At 36.3% G+C, this 19,121-nt stretch overlaps 1 protein-coding gene across 3 annotated transcripts in view; it reads left to right on the forward strand.

Moving 5' to 3' along the window:
• The window catches only part of FSD1L (fibronectin type III and SPRY domain containing 1 like), a 78,653-nt gene that overhangs the window by 44,487 nt on the left and 15,045 nt on the right, over positions 1 to 19,121 (forward strand). For 2 of the 3 annotated variants that reach the window (XM_049627354.1, XM_049627372.1), the window contains exons 8-13: positions 1,620 to 1,718; positions 7,306 to 7,435; positions 8,056 to 8,088; positions 11,157 to 11,257; positions 11,709 to 11,960; positions 15,235 to 15,323. In XM_049627354.1, the coding sequence (XP_049483311.1) occupies positions 1,620 to 1,718; positions 7,306 to 7,435; positions 8,056 to 8,088; positions 11,157 to 11,257; positions 11,709 to 11,960; positions 15,235 to 15,323 (704 nt within the window). The remainder of the gene's footprint in view (positions 1 to 1,619; positions 1,719 to 7,305; positions 7,436 to 8,055; positions 8,089 to 11,156; positions 11,258 to 11,708; positions 11,961 to 15,234; positions 15,324 to 19,121) is intronic. The other variant, XM_049627362.1, reaches the window with a different exon arrangement.

The following is a 19,121-nucleotide window of genomic DNA, read 5'->3' on the forward strand; positions in this document are numbered from 1 at the left end:
AAAAAAAAAAAAAATTTAAAAAAAAAAAAAAAAACAATGTATGTAAAACAAACATGAAGGAGTGTTTTGGAAACAATATTTCAGAATAACATCAATTTTAACCTTGGTTTTTTTTTTTCTTTTGTTTTTTATTTTTTTAAATGTTTTTATTTATTTTTGAGACAGAGACAGAGCATGAGCAGGGGGCGGGCAGAGACAGAGGGAGACACAGAATCCAAAGCAGGCTCCAGGCTCCGAACTGTCAGCACAGAGCCCGACGCGGGGCTCAAACTCACAGACTGTGAGATCATGACCTGAGCCGAAGTCAGACACTCAACCGACTGAGCCACCCAGGCGCCCCTAACCTTGGTTTTTTAACAATAAAAAAGCTGTCAGCTTTTTAGGTATACGTACTACCCCTGCATTTCAGTGGTTCTATAAATACTGTTGCTTTTACCTTTTTATGATTATCTTCACAGTAATACTTACAGAGCTATGACTTGGTATTAGAAATTTGTGTGTTAGCCTTTTTTTTCAAAAGGTGTCTCTATGTATAGGGGACTTTGGCTATTTTAAGTAGCCATATATTTCCGGAGTTGTTCAACACTTGTTATGCATGAGCAGTAACATTACCATTGTTGAGCACTTACCACTTGTCAGCTGTGCTGAAGTGTATTACATAATACGTCTCATTTAATCAGTATAGTACATCTCATTTAATCTTTATAATTATGAGGTTGGTTTTATCATTTTTATTTTACAGATACAAAAACTCGTTCCGTCAAGTTGTTGATGGTCGCTTAGCTAGTAATTTTTGGACTGAAGTTTTAAAGATTTTATTATTTTCCTAAAGTAATCTCTGCACCCAGTGTGGGACTCGAAGTTATAACTCCAAGAACCAGAGTCTCATGCTCCACTGATTGAGCCAGCCAGGCACCCCACGGACTAAGATTTTAATCTAGACGTGACTAACTTCAGAGTTTTACTGTTAATCCCTATGCTTTACTTTCTCTTTAAATTCATTTTTCACATAAAAATACAGTGTTTCATAAATACTAAAATTCTTTAGGGTGTCTTCTTTCCAGAAATTGAGTATGTTACTTTAAATTGTAGGGGCGCCTGGGTGGCTCGGTCGGTTAAGTGTCCGACTTCGGCTCAGGTCATGATCTCATGGTTCATGAGTTCGAGCTCCATGTCTGGCTCTGTGCTGACATCTCAGAGCCTGGAGCCTGCTTCTGATTCTTTGTCTCCATCTCTCTTTGCCTCTCCCCCGCTTATGCTCTGTCTCTCTCAAAAATAAATAAAACATTAAAAAAATTTTTTTTAAATATGTCATTTCTCCTTGAATGAGACATTACTTTTAACTTGAGAATACCTTTTTATCACTAGGTTAAAAAAAAAAAAACATTGATTAAACTGTATTATTTATATTTATTTTGAAGATTATTTTGAAGAAAGTAAGAAATAAATCATGATTCCTCTTATTTTTGGCATTACCACTGTTTTAACATAAATTTATACTCTTGTGGAGTAAAGAGAGAGTTCTCAAGAGGGAATATGTCTGTTTGAAGGTTCATGCTCCTGCTTTGGGAGTAGATCCCTTTAATTTTCATATCTGAAAACCATTTTCATTTTTTCAGGCTTAAAGTTTGATTCAAAGTATATGAATTTCAGAGTTCGAGCTTGTAACAAAGCTGTAGCTGGAGAGTATTCTGATCCAGTGACTCTAGAGACCAAAGGTAAGATTGTAGATATTTATACAGCATAAAACAAAACTTAACATCTGAAGTTATTCAAGACTGGGACAGGAAGCATTTCATGTATGGTAGCATTTCTTCCCTATGGTGTGTGCATGCACATACATACTTGGAATTCTCAGTAGTAGGAATTTTAAGATGGGGAAATTAGGACTATACTATTGGTTTTCATTAGTTCTTCTTTTATGATGGTATTCAAATAGGTAAAATAGACTGAGGTGATGACATTGGATCCTGTGGTGTGGGTGCTTTACAAATTGCAGTCTAGTATGAATACATAGGCATCAGTGAGATTTGCCCACAGATTTCTCAGGGAATGGATTATGGCTCAATAATGGGGAAGTACCATTTCAGTTTAGTTCACGTACTCTCTGTTTTCTTAAACCTTATTGTAGAAATTAACATTTGTATATTTTATTAATGTTTACAAAGCACTCTCACACTTTTCCATTTGATCATTAAAACCATCTTGAGGGATCAGTAGGTTAAATATTACTGATACCCATTTTGCAGATGAAGAAAGTTTACATATGTTAAATGACTTGCCCACAATCCCTAGAACTAACTTGAAAAGGTGTAAAGAATCTGTTTCCAAATTTTGTGCCAACCCTTACTGTGGGCCTGGAACCAATTCAGATTTAGTTAAAACTCTCTAGAATAACATATTTCAACATGGAACATTTTTGAGGTATTTACCATTTGGAAGGCCATAATGATAGAGATCTTGTCATTTGTGAGATGGTAATTGACTGGATTTACCGCAAGAATCAGATTCTACACACTGTTGAAGTACTTCGGCCTTTAGGGGTTCCATTGACCTTCAGTTCACATAGCATTTGAATAGGTTTGTGTGCCAGAGTTTGATATGATTTGGAAGTGATATAAAAATATTATATCAGAATATGTGCACCTGGGTGGCTCGGTTGGTTAAGTGCTGACTTCGGCTTAGGTCATGATCTCGCGGTTCGTGAGTTCCAGCACCGCATCGGGCTCTGTGCTGACATCTCAGAGCTTGGAGCCTGCTTCAGATTCTGTGTCTCCCTCTCTCTCTGCTCCTTCCTCACTCGTGCTTTTTCTCTGTCTCTCAAAAGTAAATGAACATTAAAAAAAATTTGTTTAAAAATACTATATCAGAATAAAGCAAAATGTGAAGCCTGTAAATTATTGACAAGACAAATTCAAAAGAAAATGTTTGCATCATAATGGTAAAAAAACTAAATTGAGTAACTTTTTTGGATTAGCTAATGTTTTTATTGGAGAACTATAGATAACTTAGCCAAGAAATGGTTACTTTGAATTACTTGTTAGTAAACTGATACATGACAGTGATTTCTTGAGAGATTTTAACCATTTCAAGGTATAGTTATAGATAATCTTTACATAACTTGAACTGTTTTGAGCCCTGTCAGGTAAAACTGCATTGTTACTATTATTCTCCCTCAAAAGTATTGTATCTTTTTATTTCTTTTGTTTCTTCTCCTTTACCCTTTATATTTAGTCACCAAACTTGGACCTGTACATTTCTATGCAAATTCTACAGATTCAGGAGAATGAATAGCTGGCTTTAAGTTTCCTTGGAGCTGGGCTGCCTGGTTCTGTTGGCAGGGTCTGGATCTTAGTAGTCAAATTCTTGGTCTTGGTGTTTGTAGAGTTGCTTTTAGTCTTTTCAAGAGTTCTCACTGGGTAAACCCCCTGGGGTGGGGATAGACTGAAACTCAACCCTGAGGCCCACTAAACATTTAATTCTGACCTTCAGGGAGACCCAGAATAAAATTTGTCTCTTAAATAGCTATAGACCACAGCTTCTCTAAGGGTTATTCCATACCACTGGACTGGTAACTAATGAGGGCAAGAGCTCCAGAGGAAAAGTGTAGATGTTAAAAAAATGACATGTTGAACAATTGCTTGCTAGTTTTTTTGGCTTGGTGTAGTGCTTTTTGACCAACCATTGAAATACAGGTATGGAGCAGAGAATTGGAGGAAAAGGGAGAGAGCTGGAAGTTAAATAGTTGAAGCCTACCAGAATTTGATATCCTGTCTTTTAATGGTGCTTGATGTGGGAAATAGTGAACATTATTAATTTCTGTCTCCAATGTATGTAGCACTGTTCTTGTCATTGGGATTGTCACATATGATGAATAATTGAAGTTCTAATTAACAGAATTTTTCTGTGGTTTATCCCTTCCTTTTATGGTAAATGATATGATACTAATCACAAATTACTCTCTAGTTTCAAATGATAGTGGCTATGGTGTAATTTTAGAGTACCAAGAAAGCAGCTACCAATACAAATACATGAAACATAATGGTACTTTGATATTTTGGTACTTTGTTTTCACAGACTTTTAAAGATATGGAAACTAATTCCTAGTTCTATTACAGAGATGATATGAGAGGCAGGACTGATGTTTGAGACCTCACTTTTGAGGACTGATGTGTTTTTTTCTTTTAAACAACACAGTATCCCTGTTAGCTTAGAGAGGCTCCATGACTTCATTGAGGTCACAGAAAGGGGATAGTGTCCAAAAAAAAGGGGGGGCAAGGAGATAGATTAAAGATTATACCCCTGGGATGGAAGCCCATGCCTTTCTGTCTGCATGCTGTGGTATTTAGTAAGTCTAGTCTCAGGTAGCTTGGAGGGGACACCTTTTCTTGCCACTCATGACCCCATCCTTCTTCATCACATTAAACATTAGGGAACAGTCTTAGGATTTTTTTCTTACCTTTTTTTTTTTTTTCAAACAGCCTTAGGATTGTAACAAGTGGCTGAGAATTGATAGCACCTTAGAGTTATAATTTACTTTTTCTTTCTGTCCAGAGTAGGTACCCTCACATGTATTACCTAATAGCTAATATAGAGGTTAATTAACCCTGTTTTTTAAATTTATTTATTTATTTTTAATTTTTTTTAATGTTTATTTATTTTTGAGAGACACAGAGACAGAATGCGAATGGGTTAGGGGCAGAGAGAGAGGGAGACACAGAATCGGAATCTGAGCTGTCAGCACATAGCCTGACGCGGGGCTTGAACTCAGGAGCTGTGAGATCATGACCTGAGCCGAAGTTGGATGCTCAACCAACTGAGCTACCCAGGCGCCTTAACCCTGTTTTTTTAATTATTATTTTTTTTTTTTTTTTAATAGTATTCTCTACACCCAACATGGGGTTCAAACTCATGACCCCAAGATTGAGTCTCATGCTCTTCTCACTGAACCAGCCAGGTGCCCCAACCTTTTTTTTTTTTTTTTAGTTTTTTTATTTATTTTGAGAGAGTGCATGAGCACACGTAGGGGAGGGGCAGAGAGAGAGAGAGAGAGAGAGAGAGAGAGAGAGAGAGAGAGAGAATTCCAAGCAGGCTCGGCACTTTCAGCGTGGAGCCCAATGTGGGGCTCAAACTCATGAACCATGAGATCATGACCTGAGCTGAAATCAGGAGTCAGACGCTTAACTGACTGAGGCACCCAGACGCCACAGCCCAACCCTGTTTTCTTAAGGCATTTCATTCTTGGTAGTATAGGATCTCAAGTTTGCTTAATCCTAACTTTTTAGTAACCTACCTATAAGGTAATTATTAAGTGCCTATTTAGTAACCTGCTTATTAAGGAGTTTTGTTTACATTTTTACTGAAAGACTGTATTTTTTTTCTGTAAGTTCATTTTTGTTTACATGCAAATTTTAAAAAGCTAGTAACTTATATAGTATATTTATTAGAAGCAGTATGGTCAGTAGATTTGTATTTACAATGTTATTTTATAATTAAAGACAATGAACAATGGGTCAGATGCATAGTTGAAATTAAAGTGTACTTTACAGAACAGTGAAGGAAAAAATTTTTAATCTACTAGGTAAACATTAGGCTTTTTATATGAATATTTTACTGTTTGATGATGCATACTTCATAGAAACATTTTTGAAGCTTTGGCTAAATCAAGTAATATCCTTAAGTGAAATGGGGTTGTAAAGGAAGTACCACTTCAATGAGTAATTACCAGAAATTTGAACTTTTGAAGGAAAGTAGAACTAAGAGAAACAGATTAGTTGGTAACTATGTAGTATATGATACCTTGCTTAAGGCAGAGATTCTAGGAATTGTATTTTAGAATATGAGGAGTCTGCATTACTCAGCTTAATCAATATATTTTAATGATTTACCTTCAATTTCCAAAGAGAGAAGATAATACCTTGTTACACTGATTTCCTAAAGTAGGAATTCTGAGTAAGTTTTCTGAGTAGGATAGATAGTTCCCCAAATACCAAATAATTTAAAAAACATAGTTTTGTTTCATTTTTTTAAATTATTTTTAAAATCTGAGTACAGTTGGCACAATGTTACATTAGTTTTAGGGGTACAACATAGTGATTCAACTTCTCTGTAGTTCCCCCAAATGTAGCTACTATCTGTCACCATATAATGCTATTCCAGTCCCAGTTACTATATTCCTTATGCTGTGCCTTTTTCCCCCATGACTTTGTTTTTGTGTATTTTGATTTGTTTTCATTTAAGTAGTCTTTTCCCCATCTCTTTGCCATGTAAGTCACCTCTAGCTCTATCAGCTGGGTCGGTTTCCTTGTTCCTGTGCCTATTTCTGTGTGCTTTTTTTTTTTTTTATGTTTATTTTCAAGAGACAGAGAGACAGAGAGAGACAGAGTGTGAATGAGGGAGGGGCAGAGAGAGAGGGAGACACAGAATCTGAAGCAGGCTCCAGGCTCTGAGCTGTTAGCACAGAGCCCAATGCGGGGCGTGAACTCACAAACCGCGAGATCATGACCTAAGCTGAAGTTGGACGCTTAACTGACTGAGCCACTGAGGCACCCTCTCTGTGCTTTTTAATTCAAAACTACTGAGAGTTTAACTATGAACCTATTAAGTATTAGAGCATCAGAGAAAATGTGTATGTGCCAGGCTGTGTAATTTTTTATACCACATCACTTTTTCTTCATCCTCAATTCCACCGGCTCCTCTTCCTATTTAGTTATAACAGTTAACTGAGGGGCACCTGGGTGGCTCAGTCGGTTAAGCGGCCGGCTTCGGCCCAGGTCATGATCTTGCGGTCCGTGAGTTCGAGCCCCGCGTCGGGCTCTGTGCTGACAGCTCAGAGCCTGGAGCCTGTTTCAGATTCTGTGTCTCCCTCTCTGTGACCCTCCCCCATTCATGCTTTGTCTCTCTCTCTCTGTCTCAAAAATAAATTAAAAAAACGCTAAAAAAAAAAATTATAACAGTCAACTGATAATCAACTAATATTCTAATAGCAGAAAGTTGAGATTATTATGTGCTGATGGAGATTCCAGCAGAAGGAATAGCAGAAACATGAGAGGACATGCAAGAACATTGTATTTGGTTGGAGCTACAGGATATGTAGAGAACAATAATGGGAAATAAAATAGGAGTTAGTAAATTACAGCCTTATCTTTGGGGACTTTAAATGCCGGCTAGCATTAGGAGTTTGAACTTTATTCTCTTATCTGTGGTATTGAATAAACTAAGTAGGAAAATAATGTGATGATAGTTGTGCTTCAGAATGTGGAGATGTTCTATATTTTTTAAAAATTGAAATCTTATTTTGGATAGCACTAAACTTCAATTTGGATAGCTCATCATCCCATTTGAACCTGAGAGTTGAAGATACCTGCGTAGAGTGGGATCCTACAGGAGGAAAAGGTCAAGAAAGTAAAATGAAAGGAAAAGAGAATAAGGGCAGGTAAGCTAGTTTATTAAATGTTAATCTGGACACATACTTGTACATTGATTCTTATTTGACAATAACTTATGATGAAATTCTTATTCTATATATCAGTATAATTTGTGATCTGTTAGTAACATTGAAGTGAAGAATATAATACTGTTTATGAGTACTTGAATTTGTTATAACATTTTTCATTACTCTTTTCCCTGATCTTCTTTTTACACATTTTATTTCAGTATTCCATTTCCTTAAAGTTGTATCTACGTAACTTGAACTGCTTAAGAGAGAAGTTCCTGAATTTTAGACTTATAGATCTCCTGTCTTACCTGAAGGTCTGCGTGAAATGACAACTTTTAGCAATACAACCCCATTGTCTTGCCCCTGATTAGCAACCTTATGAACCAAAGAGGAAGGCTTTGGACCTTTTGTTGTCAGTCTTACTTAGACAGTCTCAAAGTATGCCTTTTTTAACAGAGGAAAATTTTGCTCAAACTGGAATAAAGTAATAATCACCGTGAGTTACAACAGTGAATCAAAAAAAATTTCCCAGCAGGCTTTTGATCTAATTTAATTATAAGCTGTTACATTTAAGTTGTAAAGCATTCTCTTAACAGTTGCCTATTTTTATCTAACAGTGTCCATGTTACTTCACTGAAGAAACATACAAGGTGATGATCTATGTGTGTCTGGTTCTAGGACTTAGTATATCTAGCTTGGCTGAATAACTTTAATTTTTCTTTTAACCAATAAGCAGAAGCCATTGCATCAGCCTTCGTAGGCTAAAATATTGCTCTGTGTAGACTGTCTGTATTGGTAGCTTATGTTTTGAATTTACAGCACTGTAGTACGCTGCATACTATTTGGATTATATTGTATATGGTAACAAAACAATGAGCCCTGCTTTTGAAGTCTTTCTTGAGTTTTTTTCCCTCATCTGATTTTTTTCTGCATTTACTTATACCTGGCATCTTTCTTGTGCTATAGTCAGTATATCTAACATTACAGCTTTGCTTTTATTTGTATTTGACATGAGAGAGGTTTGACGTGTTCTATATTGTATAATAATTATACAGTTTCAAAAGCATTTAAGAAGTAAAGTTACTCAAGTTAAGACAGTGCCCAGAAAGATGAATCGGTTCAAATTGCATGGTTAATAATGTGCTGATTTGAAGATACCACATATCTTTACCAGAGACCAGAATGTGTTACTTTTTCAAAATTACCTTCTTTTATTTTTTCTAGCTTATTTGCTCATTATTAGTGAAAGTGACTTCAGAGTTAGAATATTATAAATTGTAAAATGTTGCTGAATTTAATCGAGTGTATGAAGTTTTATTTGGTTCCTTGGAGATTTTTAGAGTGTTTGTATTTAGTAGTTCAGCTCATATTACTTCTCTTTCTCCTCTCCTTTTTTTTCTCCTCTCCTTTAAAGGGTATTTTATGTATGGAGTACTTCTGGAATGATATGCACATTTATTCTTTCCATTAATATTTATTCACTGTAGATGTTAGCTGGATGTGGTAGAGTTTATAGGAATAAACACTCTTCTTGTCTTTAAGAAATTTGCCCTAACTTACATGTATGAGATATATATCTCTATATAAGTAACAATACAAGGTAGAGATTATGGGTAATGGTAAGTGTGACAAAAGGAGTTGAAGAAAGATAGCCTGAGCTGCCAGATGTTAAAGTGGTCAGTTAGACAGTGCCAGGTATTAAAGTGGTTCACTAACTTTCTACCTGATTTCTAACTTTCTACTCGATTGAAAGTAACAATCAAGCCTTTATTCACTTACTATGATAGTTTAAGCAAGAGGCCACAAAGGAAAGAGTGCTAGCTCTCCTCAGTGTTCTGTTTTTCCCAGCAGAATAGCACGGGTGAGGGTCAGGTAAATCAAAGCAGATTGCAGACGGTGGTTATCTGGAGGATCATCTCACTGCCAAGAGAGCCCCAAACAGAATGCTCTTCCTGTTGTTTTATGGACCTGTGGCCAAGAAGGAGGGAGAAGAGGCAAGGTTAGAAGTGGAAAACTATTGAGATTGAATGGAGAGAAGTATCTTCAGACCACATCAACTCACACCGCCTCTTTAAGGAGGTCTACTCAGAAGCAGCTGAAAAAGTCTTAGCTGAAGACCCCCTCTCCCATAAGGGGGTCTCTGAATAGAGGTGCCTAAGCTAGGAATGCAGATATGCATAGGATCTCTGGGTTGGGGTGGGGGAGGATTACATCTTCCTTAAGAAAGTGTAGTGAACTAACTATATACCAAGTCTGGTATGGGAAAGGCAGCCCTCTCAGGCCTGTCACTAAAAGCCTTTTATAATCATTTATGGTTCAGCCTGAAAGATTACACATAGGATTTTGGCCTGGAGGTGGATTCCTCAGAGTTATTTAGCCTGGTAAGATCTGGAAGATCTTCATTAAAGGAATGGCATTTAGGCTGGTTCTCAAGGAAATAGAAAAACACATGCCATTTGGCCTTACATAAACTAGAGGAAAAGCACTGAAGCAGGTTGCCTGAGTTTAAGGAACACTGCTGCATTTAGCTGAATAGTGCTCTTTAGGGTGAGAAGGCTAGAAAAGCAGACTAGGACCAAATCAAGAAGTGCCTTAAATCCAAAGCAAAGTTGTTTGTAGGCAGTAAGGAAGTGCTTGAAGATTTTAAGGTAGCAGTATCAAACTTAGGTTTATGTGGTAACAGTGAATAAGATGAATTAGGTGGCAAAGAGATCATTTCAGAAGCTAGTAAAACAATCTAGAGGGTAGGTAAACAAAGAGCCTTAATTTACACAGTAGAGCTCCAAAGGTGTCTTAAAGGGGTGAGGTGGGAGGGGATCGTGTTTGACATCAGACAGTAATAGCTGTTGTACTTGCAAAAATGGACTTTGCGTTGGAAGTCTAGAATGCTGCAATGGAAGAGTTCCCCTTATTTAACTTTTCTCTGAAATGTAAACTGCCACTCTTAATAGTTATGCCTGTTTGTCTTTTCCCCATGCTTTTCCCTTTATTTCTTTACTACTGGTAAGTTACAATTTTTTACTGTTTTTTAAATACAGGGATTCAATATAATTGAAATATTATTTTTAAACATCTTTGGGTCTTGATTTATTTTGAGTTTTTGAGATTTAGTGAAAGGCCTAGTACTGTCCCGTTTATCCTATCATATAATTCGACATAAGGGGAGATCAGGTTGAATCTTGTAGGAGAAATGCTTTATAATATTTGATATTATCCTATGCATGGATTTGGGCATTGACTATTTCTCTTTTTTACGAAGAAAAGATTCAGAACAAAAATACTTACTGGTTATGAAAAGGATAGTTTTTATCATAATAAGACTATTTCTGCCATTTTAAAATTTAAATTTAACTGCAAGAAATGTAAGCTCTATAATCCATTATCTTTTTTGAATTCTTTTTTCCCTTCAGTTCTTTTGTTTTCCTTTTTAACTTGTCTCATTTTGGCATTGTTTCTTATTTCAACTGTGTGTTCTTTGTATAAGCTTTGTTCAGTCTGCATGATGTTAGTGTTCAGCCTGCTTTGTGTTGATGACTTCTTACATTTCAGTGTTTTTAATTGACAACTCTGTTTGATAATAATTCAGATGAAATTAAATGGTGCTATTTGTGCAACGTAATTAAAACTTTTCAAAGTTGCCTTTCATGACTTGTAGTTTTAGTCTGTGAGGCATCTACAGCATAGAGTATTTGTTTCTCTTTTCTTCCTGTTTGTATAGAAGTGGCACGCCGTCCCCCAAACGGACATCCATAGGCTCCAGGCCACCAGCAGGAAGAGGCAGCAGAGATCGTTTTACTGGGGAATCATACACAGTGCTGGGTATGATAAACATAGTCTTCATCATGTCAGGTTAAAGGCATCACAGTCACACCGCTGGGCTTTCTGCCCACTTAGAGCTGGAGTGGCCTGTTTCTAATGAATATTTGCCAAGGTTTCTCCCTCCTGAAGCCTAATTACTTTTAGCGGGTTTCAAATTGTCTAATTATTTATTTGTTTAAAACTTTATTTCATTTTATATAGTGCTCTACGTGTATGCATATCTTTTGAGGAGATAGGAAGAAAAGTTCTAAAGCTTTTTATATATCAGAAAAAATAATAGTAAATATATAAGTAAAGTTATAACAGATACTCTGCTTATAGTGTCTGTGTGTTAATATGGTTATTTTCCTGAATCAGATTTTTTGTGCCATTTTGTGGGATGAGAGGTAAAAATCTATGTGACGTATAAGGAAGATCTTAGAGTCAAATTTACCTTTCTGATCTTTTGTAGGAGACACTGCTATTGAAAGTGGACAACATTATTGGGAGGTCAAGGCCCAGAAGGATTGTAAATCCTACAGTGTGGGAGTAGCATACAAGACTTTGGGGAAATTTGACCAATTAGGAAAGACAAACACTAGTTGGTGTATCCATGTCAACAACTGGCTGCAAAACACATTTGCAGCAAAGCATAATAATAAAGTCAAAGCCTTGGATGTTACTGTTCCTGAGAGAATAGGTGTATTTTGTGATTTTGATGGGGGTAAGTTTACTGATTTTCTCATAAGTCGTTTTGTCATAGTTGCTTACATTTCAGTACTTTTCATTGGTAATCATCTACACAGAATTTTTTAATATTGTGGTAAGGGTGTTTTGACCTACTAGGATTTGATCACAAACATAACTTCAGCTCTGGAATTGACTGGGAGGGTGCGTGATGTTTGCCTGAAGCCTTACAAAAGCACTCGTGTATAATATGCTTAATAGGTCTGAAAGAATGATTTTGTTAATTTTAGTGTTAAGCATTAAAAATTTTCTGTCCATTTTTATTCCTTCCTGACCTGATTTTATTACCTGTAAAGAGTGGTGGAGTCAGATTTTTCAAGTTGGAGTGGACTTAGAAATTACCCAAATCTACACAGTGTAAAATCCTTACTACAGTTATCTCTGCAGGTAGTTGTCACTCCTGTGCTTGAAGAACTTTTTAATGTGAAGTTTATTGTTGTAGAAGGTAGCTTACTTCATTGTTGGAGAGCACTTGGTAATGCAGAGTTTTTCTTAAATTGACTTGTTTTGTTTCCTGATACCTTTTGAGACTGCTATCCTTAAATTTTGTCATCTGAAGAAACACAGAATTATGTTCCCTAATTCACATTTACATGATAATCCTTATTTGCTTAAAACCTAACATTGCTTCTTGTGCTGGTTTTCCAGACTATACATTTTCTGTATCACTGGCTGTTCCTCTTACAGTTTAATTTTTCCAAAATTAAAGTATGTGGTTGTACACTATGTCAACATTATTTCTTAAAGAAGCGTTCTCAAAGTAGAACATGAAACTGAGGACCATCATAGGACATGTGATTTGGCAGCACAGTTTATAGTACTATGACTTATTATCATTGTTGGTGTATATTGAGCTTGTAGCCACCCAGTCCACTAGATCTTTTTTCATGGAGTTCTATTAAACTGTCTTTTTTTTTTTTTTCATATATTAGGCAGTTTAGGGTTGTTTTTGTTGTTTAAACTCAAGAATATTACATTTGTCCTTAAGTTTCTTTTGTTGTTGTTGTTTCAAATTTTTATTTAAATAGTAGTTAACATGTAGTGTACTGTTGGTTTTGGGAGTAGAATTTAGTGATACCTAGTGCTCATCCCAGCAAGTGCCCTCCTGAATGTCCATCACCCATTTAGCCCTTCTCCCGCCCACCTCCCTCCGTCAACCCTAAATGTGTTCTCTATAGTTAAGAGTCTCTAATGGTTTCATCTTAATAGATTTGACCAAGCTTTTTGAACACTTCTGTTAAAATCATCTAAAAAGTAACTTGATATTTATCTTTTGCAAAATTTGCTTGAACTTTTTGAATTAGGTATTTGATAAGTATCTTCTCTACTGTCATCAAAATATTTATAAAAATTTTAAAGATGACCCTATTGAACTAGGGAACAAAAGTAATTCCCTAGGTACTTCTCTTTAAATTGACACTGTAAACAGATAAAACTCTATTTTACCATTTTAAGTAACATGTTTCCAGATAATTTACTGAGCCTTCAACCTAGTTACTCAAAAGGGAAAAGTTAATTTTGGCTTGATTGAATTTTAGTGACAACACGTTAGTCTTGCTGCATTCTTTTTACTTACTCACTTTGACTCAGATAAATAATTTCCTCAGGATACATGTTAAATTTATTGGCACACATTTTTTTTTTCTTTTTCAACTCTCAAGGTAGCTTTTGCTTATCTTCCGTTTTCTCGTGCTTTGTGCGGTTCCTCAAAGGTGGTAGTGAGAAGTGTGTTGTTTAGCCTAGAGCATAGGGTAGGAAGGAGTTGTAATGTAAGATGGGATCAGATTCCGAGAGCCTTGAAAAATAATAATAGGCTCCTCTTTTTTGTTATTTGAGGGAAGGGGATTTCTCTGCATTTTAGGAAACTGTAGTCATATGATAATCTAGTTTTAGAAATATTGGACAGTAAGTGGCTAAATGTGGAAGAGATTGCAAACATATTGTTAAGACTCTTCAGGAGTCAGTCTTTAAGCAGTGTGGCAGGGCCATGTTTATCTTGTTAAGTATTGTATCCTTATTCCTGGCAAGGGCTTTTTACATTGTAAGCCCTTAATAAGTATTTGTTGAGCGATTATTAGTAACAAGGGCCTGAGCAGTGGGAAATCAAGAGGAATGGATTTGATGGTATGAAAGTAGAATTCATAGGACTCAATAACTAAATGTGGATTGGAAAGTGAACAAACAAGAGTTGAAGATGACTGAGATTCCAGCCACTGTGGTCAAGAGGATGGCGTGTCATCAGCAGCATGGGGAACATAGTCCTGGGTCAAGATGAGATGCCAGCAGGACAATCATGTGGCATAGCTGGCTAATATTGAGAAAATTTCAGGGCTAGAACTCAGAAAAGATGTAGAGCTGGAGCTACATACTAGATACACCATCACAGAGTGGCTACTGAAGATTGCATAGAACAATTAAATGTTACTGCTGTGTTGTTTACTAACTTTGTGACCATTCATAGGTTGCTTAATGTTTTGAGGTAATGTATATAAAGAGCCCAGTGCTTTAATGGTAGACATAAATGCTAGTTTCTCTTCTCTGTTTGGTGGCAGCTGAGTCATTAAGGAAACATTGTAGAGAGAAAAGAGAGCCTGGGCAAACATCTACATTCAGAATAGGAGAAAAGGAGATAGAAGATATCGTCAGAGTTAGATACAAACCATGAGAAGTCATGGGACAAGAATTTCAAGAAGTGATAACAGATGTAAGGAGGCCATCAAGTTGTACAGTTAGGTGGTCAAAAAACAATCATTTTAGTTGCATGATAACATTGAAAGACCAGGATGGTATTTTTAAAATTAGCAAAACTGAAGCAGTGATAACTATGATTTCAGAGACTAAAATGAGTATTGTTTAAAGTATTTAGAAGACAAGGTTTAATAGAGTAAGCCTTAAATGGTGATGGGAGTTGGGTAGAGAGGCTAGGTATAGTAAAAATGAAGAAATAGCCTTGGTTTTTACTGAGTTAAGGAAGCCATTTGTTAAATAATGATAAAATAGTCTATAGTTGAATTAGATTATGGAAGCACTATAGAGATCTTGAAAATCAGGAAAGAAAACTAGATTTGGGCCTTTTCTTAAGCATGTATACTACTGATTTTCAAGTGGGAATTTCTAAGTCCAGTCCTTATAGTTTGTAACCAAAAAGAGTCCCAAATATGTATTCAGTTATTACTTTACCCATGATGATATGTTAGATTTAATTAAATGTGTGTAATAAATTAGTCCCCCCCCTTTTTTTTTTCTTTTAGGTCAACTTTCTTTCTATGATGCAAGCTCAAAACAGTTGTTGTATTCCTTTAAGACAAAATTTACTCAGCCAGTACTACCTGGTTTCATGGTTAGTACCAAATTTATATTTTATTTGGTTTGACAAATTTATTGAGAACAATCTATTCTATATATTTGGGGAAGCCGAATATATTATTTTTCCTTCATATTCTTTCCTCTTTCCCTAATCTACCTCTTCCAAATCTGTGATTGTGGGTATATTTTTGGTGTGTTTTACTGAAGTAAATATTATTACATGAAAGTATGCAAACCATAAGAATGCAGTTTGATGAATCTTCATATACTGCACACATTTTTGTGATCGGTATCTAGATCAAGAAGTGGAACCTTAATGGGGTGCCTGGGTGGCTCAGTCAGTTAAGTGTCCAACTTTGGCTCAGGTCACGATCTCACGGCTTGTGAGTTCGAGCCCCGTGTTGAGCTCTGTGCTGATGGCTCAGAGCCTGGAGCCTGCTTCAGATTCTGTGTCACCTTCTCTCTCGGCCCCTCACGCTGCTCATGCTGTCTCTCTCTGTTAAAAAAAAAAATAAACATTTAAAAAAAAGGAAAAGAAGTAGAACATTAACAGAGCCTCCTGTGCTTTCTTGTGCCCATTTCTAGCCTCTACTGGCCTGCCTGCAAAGTGGTTACCATCTTGAGTTTTAATACCATAAATTAATTTTGCCTCCTTTTCACCTTTGTATACAATATCTTTTTGGTTTAGCATTATGTTTGTGAGATTTATCCATGTTATTCTATGTGGTGGTAGTTTACTCATCTCATAGTTTTACTTTATATTTGTATGTATAGTTTTCCATTATATGACTATTTCATCATTTATATATCCATTCTAATTTAGTTGGATTCTTGTGTGGTTTCTCCTTGGGGACATTTACAGATGGAATAGTTATGAATATTCTTGTTCATGCCTTTTGGTAAATGTATGTTTCTGTTGGGTATATAACTAAGATTGGAGTTGCTAGATAGTATAATGTGTGTGTAATCAACTCTAGCAGGGTTTTTCAAAGTTGGTGGTTATACTAATTTATTGCTAGCAATATATCTTTATCAACACTTGGTAGTATCTTTTTTAAGTTTTAGTTCTTCTAATGGGTAAGATATATTGAATTGTGGTTTTTCATTTGCACTACCTTGATGACTAGTGCTGTCGAACACTTTTTTTAATCTTTATTATTTAGATACACTCTTTTGTGAAATGGTTGCTCAAGTCTTTTGCCTGTATTTCTATTGAGTCCTCTTCCTGTGTCTTATTGATCAATTTGGAGTTCTTTAAATAACCTGAGTATTTTTTTTTTATTATATGAAATTTATTGTCAAATTAGTTTCCATACAACACCCAGTGGTCATCCCAAAAGATGCCCTCTTCAATGCCCATCACCTACCCTCCCCTCCCTCCCACCCCCCATCAACCCTCAGTTTGTTCTCAGTTTTTAAGAGTCTCTTATGCTTTGGCTCTCTCTCCCACTCTAACCTCTTTTTTTTCCTTTTTTTTCCTTCCCTTCCCCCATGGATTTCTGTTAAGTTTCTAGCCTGAGTGTTTTGCCAGATATATGTATTGCAAATTTCTTTTCCACTCTGGCTTTCCTTTTCCCTCTCTTGGTATCTTTTCATGAAAAAGGTTGTTAATTTTAATTTTGCTCTATTTAATCAATTTAAAAATGTATGGTTAGCACTTTTTTCTTTAAGAAATCTTTTTGCACCACCAAGGTCATGAAAATATTCTTGTTTTCTTCTAAAAGCTTTTCCTTGTACCTTTAGATACAGACTGCATTTACAATGCAAGTACAATGTAGAATTGCTATGTTTGGTATGAGGTTGGGGTCAACTTAAATGTAAGGAATTCCTAAATTCCTTATGGCTATCTACTTATTCCATGACCATTTATTGAGAAGACCATCTTTTTTTCTGTTGTAGTGGAGTGTCATCTTTGTAAAATATTAGATTAACAGTCTATGTGTGGTAGGCAGAATATATGTGTCTGTACACACATAGATGATACCAGGACTACTCAATTTCAGGTTGATTTATTTTATTTTTTTACTTTTACTTAAATCCCACTTAACATAACAAACAATAATGGTTTCAGGAGTAGAATTTAATGATCCAACACTTACATGTAACACCCAGTGCTCTCCTTGATGCCCATCACCCATTTAGTCCATCCCCCCACCCAACACCCCTCCAGCAACCCTCAGTTTGTTCTTTGTAGTTAAGAGTCTCTTATGGTTTACCTCCCACTCTCTTTTTCATCTTATTTTTCTGTCCCTTCCCCTATGTTCATCTGGTTTATTTCTTAATTCCACATATGAGTGATGAAATACTGTATTTGTCTTTCTCTGACTTATTTTGCTTAGCATAATACATTCTAGTTCAATCCATGTTGTTGCAAATGGCAAATTTCATTTTTGATCGTCAAGTAATATATCATTGTATATGTAAATACCACATCTTTTTTTTTTTTAATATATGAATTTATTGTCAAATTGGTTTCCATACAACACCCAGTGCTCATCCCAAAAGATGCCTTCTTCAATGCCCATCACTTACCCCCCCGGCCCCCCCCCCTGACGTCAAACCTCAGTTTGTTCTCAGTTTTTAACAGTCTCTTATGCTTTGGCTCTCTCCCACTCTAACCTCTTTTTTTTTTTCTCCTTCCCCTCCCCCATGGGTTTCTGTTAAATTTCTCAGGATCCACATAAGAGTGAAAACATATGGTATCTGTCTTTCTCTGTATGGCTTATTTCACTTAGCATCACACTCTCCAATTCCATCCACGTTGCTACAAAGGGCCATATTTCATTCTTTCTCTTTGCCACATAGTACTCCATTGTGTATATAAACCACATCTTCTTTATCCATTAGTCAGTTGATGGACATTTGGGCTCTTTCCATAATTTGGCTATTGTCAATAGTGCTGCTATAAACATTGGGGAGCATGTGCCCCTTTGAATCATCATTTTTGTATCCTTTGGGTAAATAACCTAGTAGTGCAATTGCTGTGTCATAGGGTGGTTCTATTTTTAATTTTTTGAGGAACCTCCATACTGTTTTCCAGAGTGTGGCTGCACCAATTTGCATTCCCACCAGCAGTGCAAAAGTGTTCCACCTTTCTCTGCATCCTCACCAACATTGTGTTGTTTCTTGAATTGCTAATGTTAGCCATTCTGACAGGTGTGAGGTCATATCTCATTGTGGTTTTGATTTGTATTTCCCTCATGATGAGTAATGTTGAGCATTTTTTCATGTGTTGGTTGGCCACTGGGTGTCTTCTTTGGAGAAGTGTCTATTCATGTCTTTGTCCATTTCTTCAGTGGATTATTTGTTTTTTGGGTGTTGAGTTTGATAAGTTTTTTGGAGATTTTGGATACTAACCCTTTATATAATATGTCATTTGCAAATATCTTTTCCCATTGCATCAGTTGCGTTTCATTTATTTATTTTTTTAAATTTGAATCCAAGTTAGTTAACATCTAGTGTAACAATAATTTCAGGAATAGGATTTAGTGATTCATCACTTACATATAACACCCAGTTCCCATCCCAACCTCCTTATTGCTCCTCATTCCTTTAGCCCTTCCCCTGACCCAACACCTCGTTGGCAACACTATTTGTTCTCTGTATTTAAGAGTCACTTATGGGGGCGCCTGGGTGGCTCAGTCGGTTAAGCATCCAACTTCGGCTCAGGTCATGATCTCGTGGTTCACGAGTTCCAGCCCCGCATTGGGCTGTGTGCTGACAGCTCAGAGCCTGGAGCCTGCTTCGGAATCTGTGACTCCCTCTCTCTCTGTCCCCTCACCCACTCATGCTCTGTCTCTATCTCTCAAAAAATAAATAAACATTAAAAAAA

Source organism: Panthera uncia, chromosome D4 (assembly GCF_023721935.1).
Source record: "Panthera uncia isolate 11264 chromosome D4, Puncia_PCG_1.0, whole genome shotgun sequence".
Lineage (NCBI taxonomy): Eukaryota > Metazoa > Chordata > Mammalia > Carnivora > Felidae > Panthera > Panthera uncia.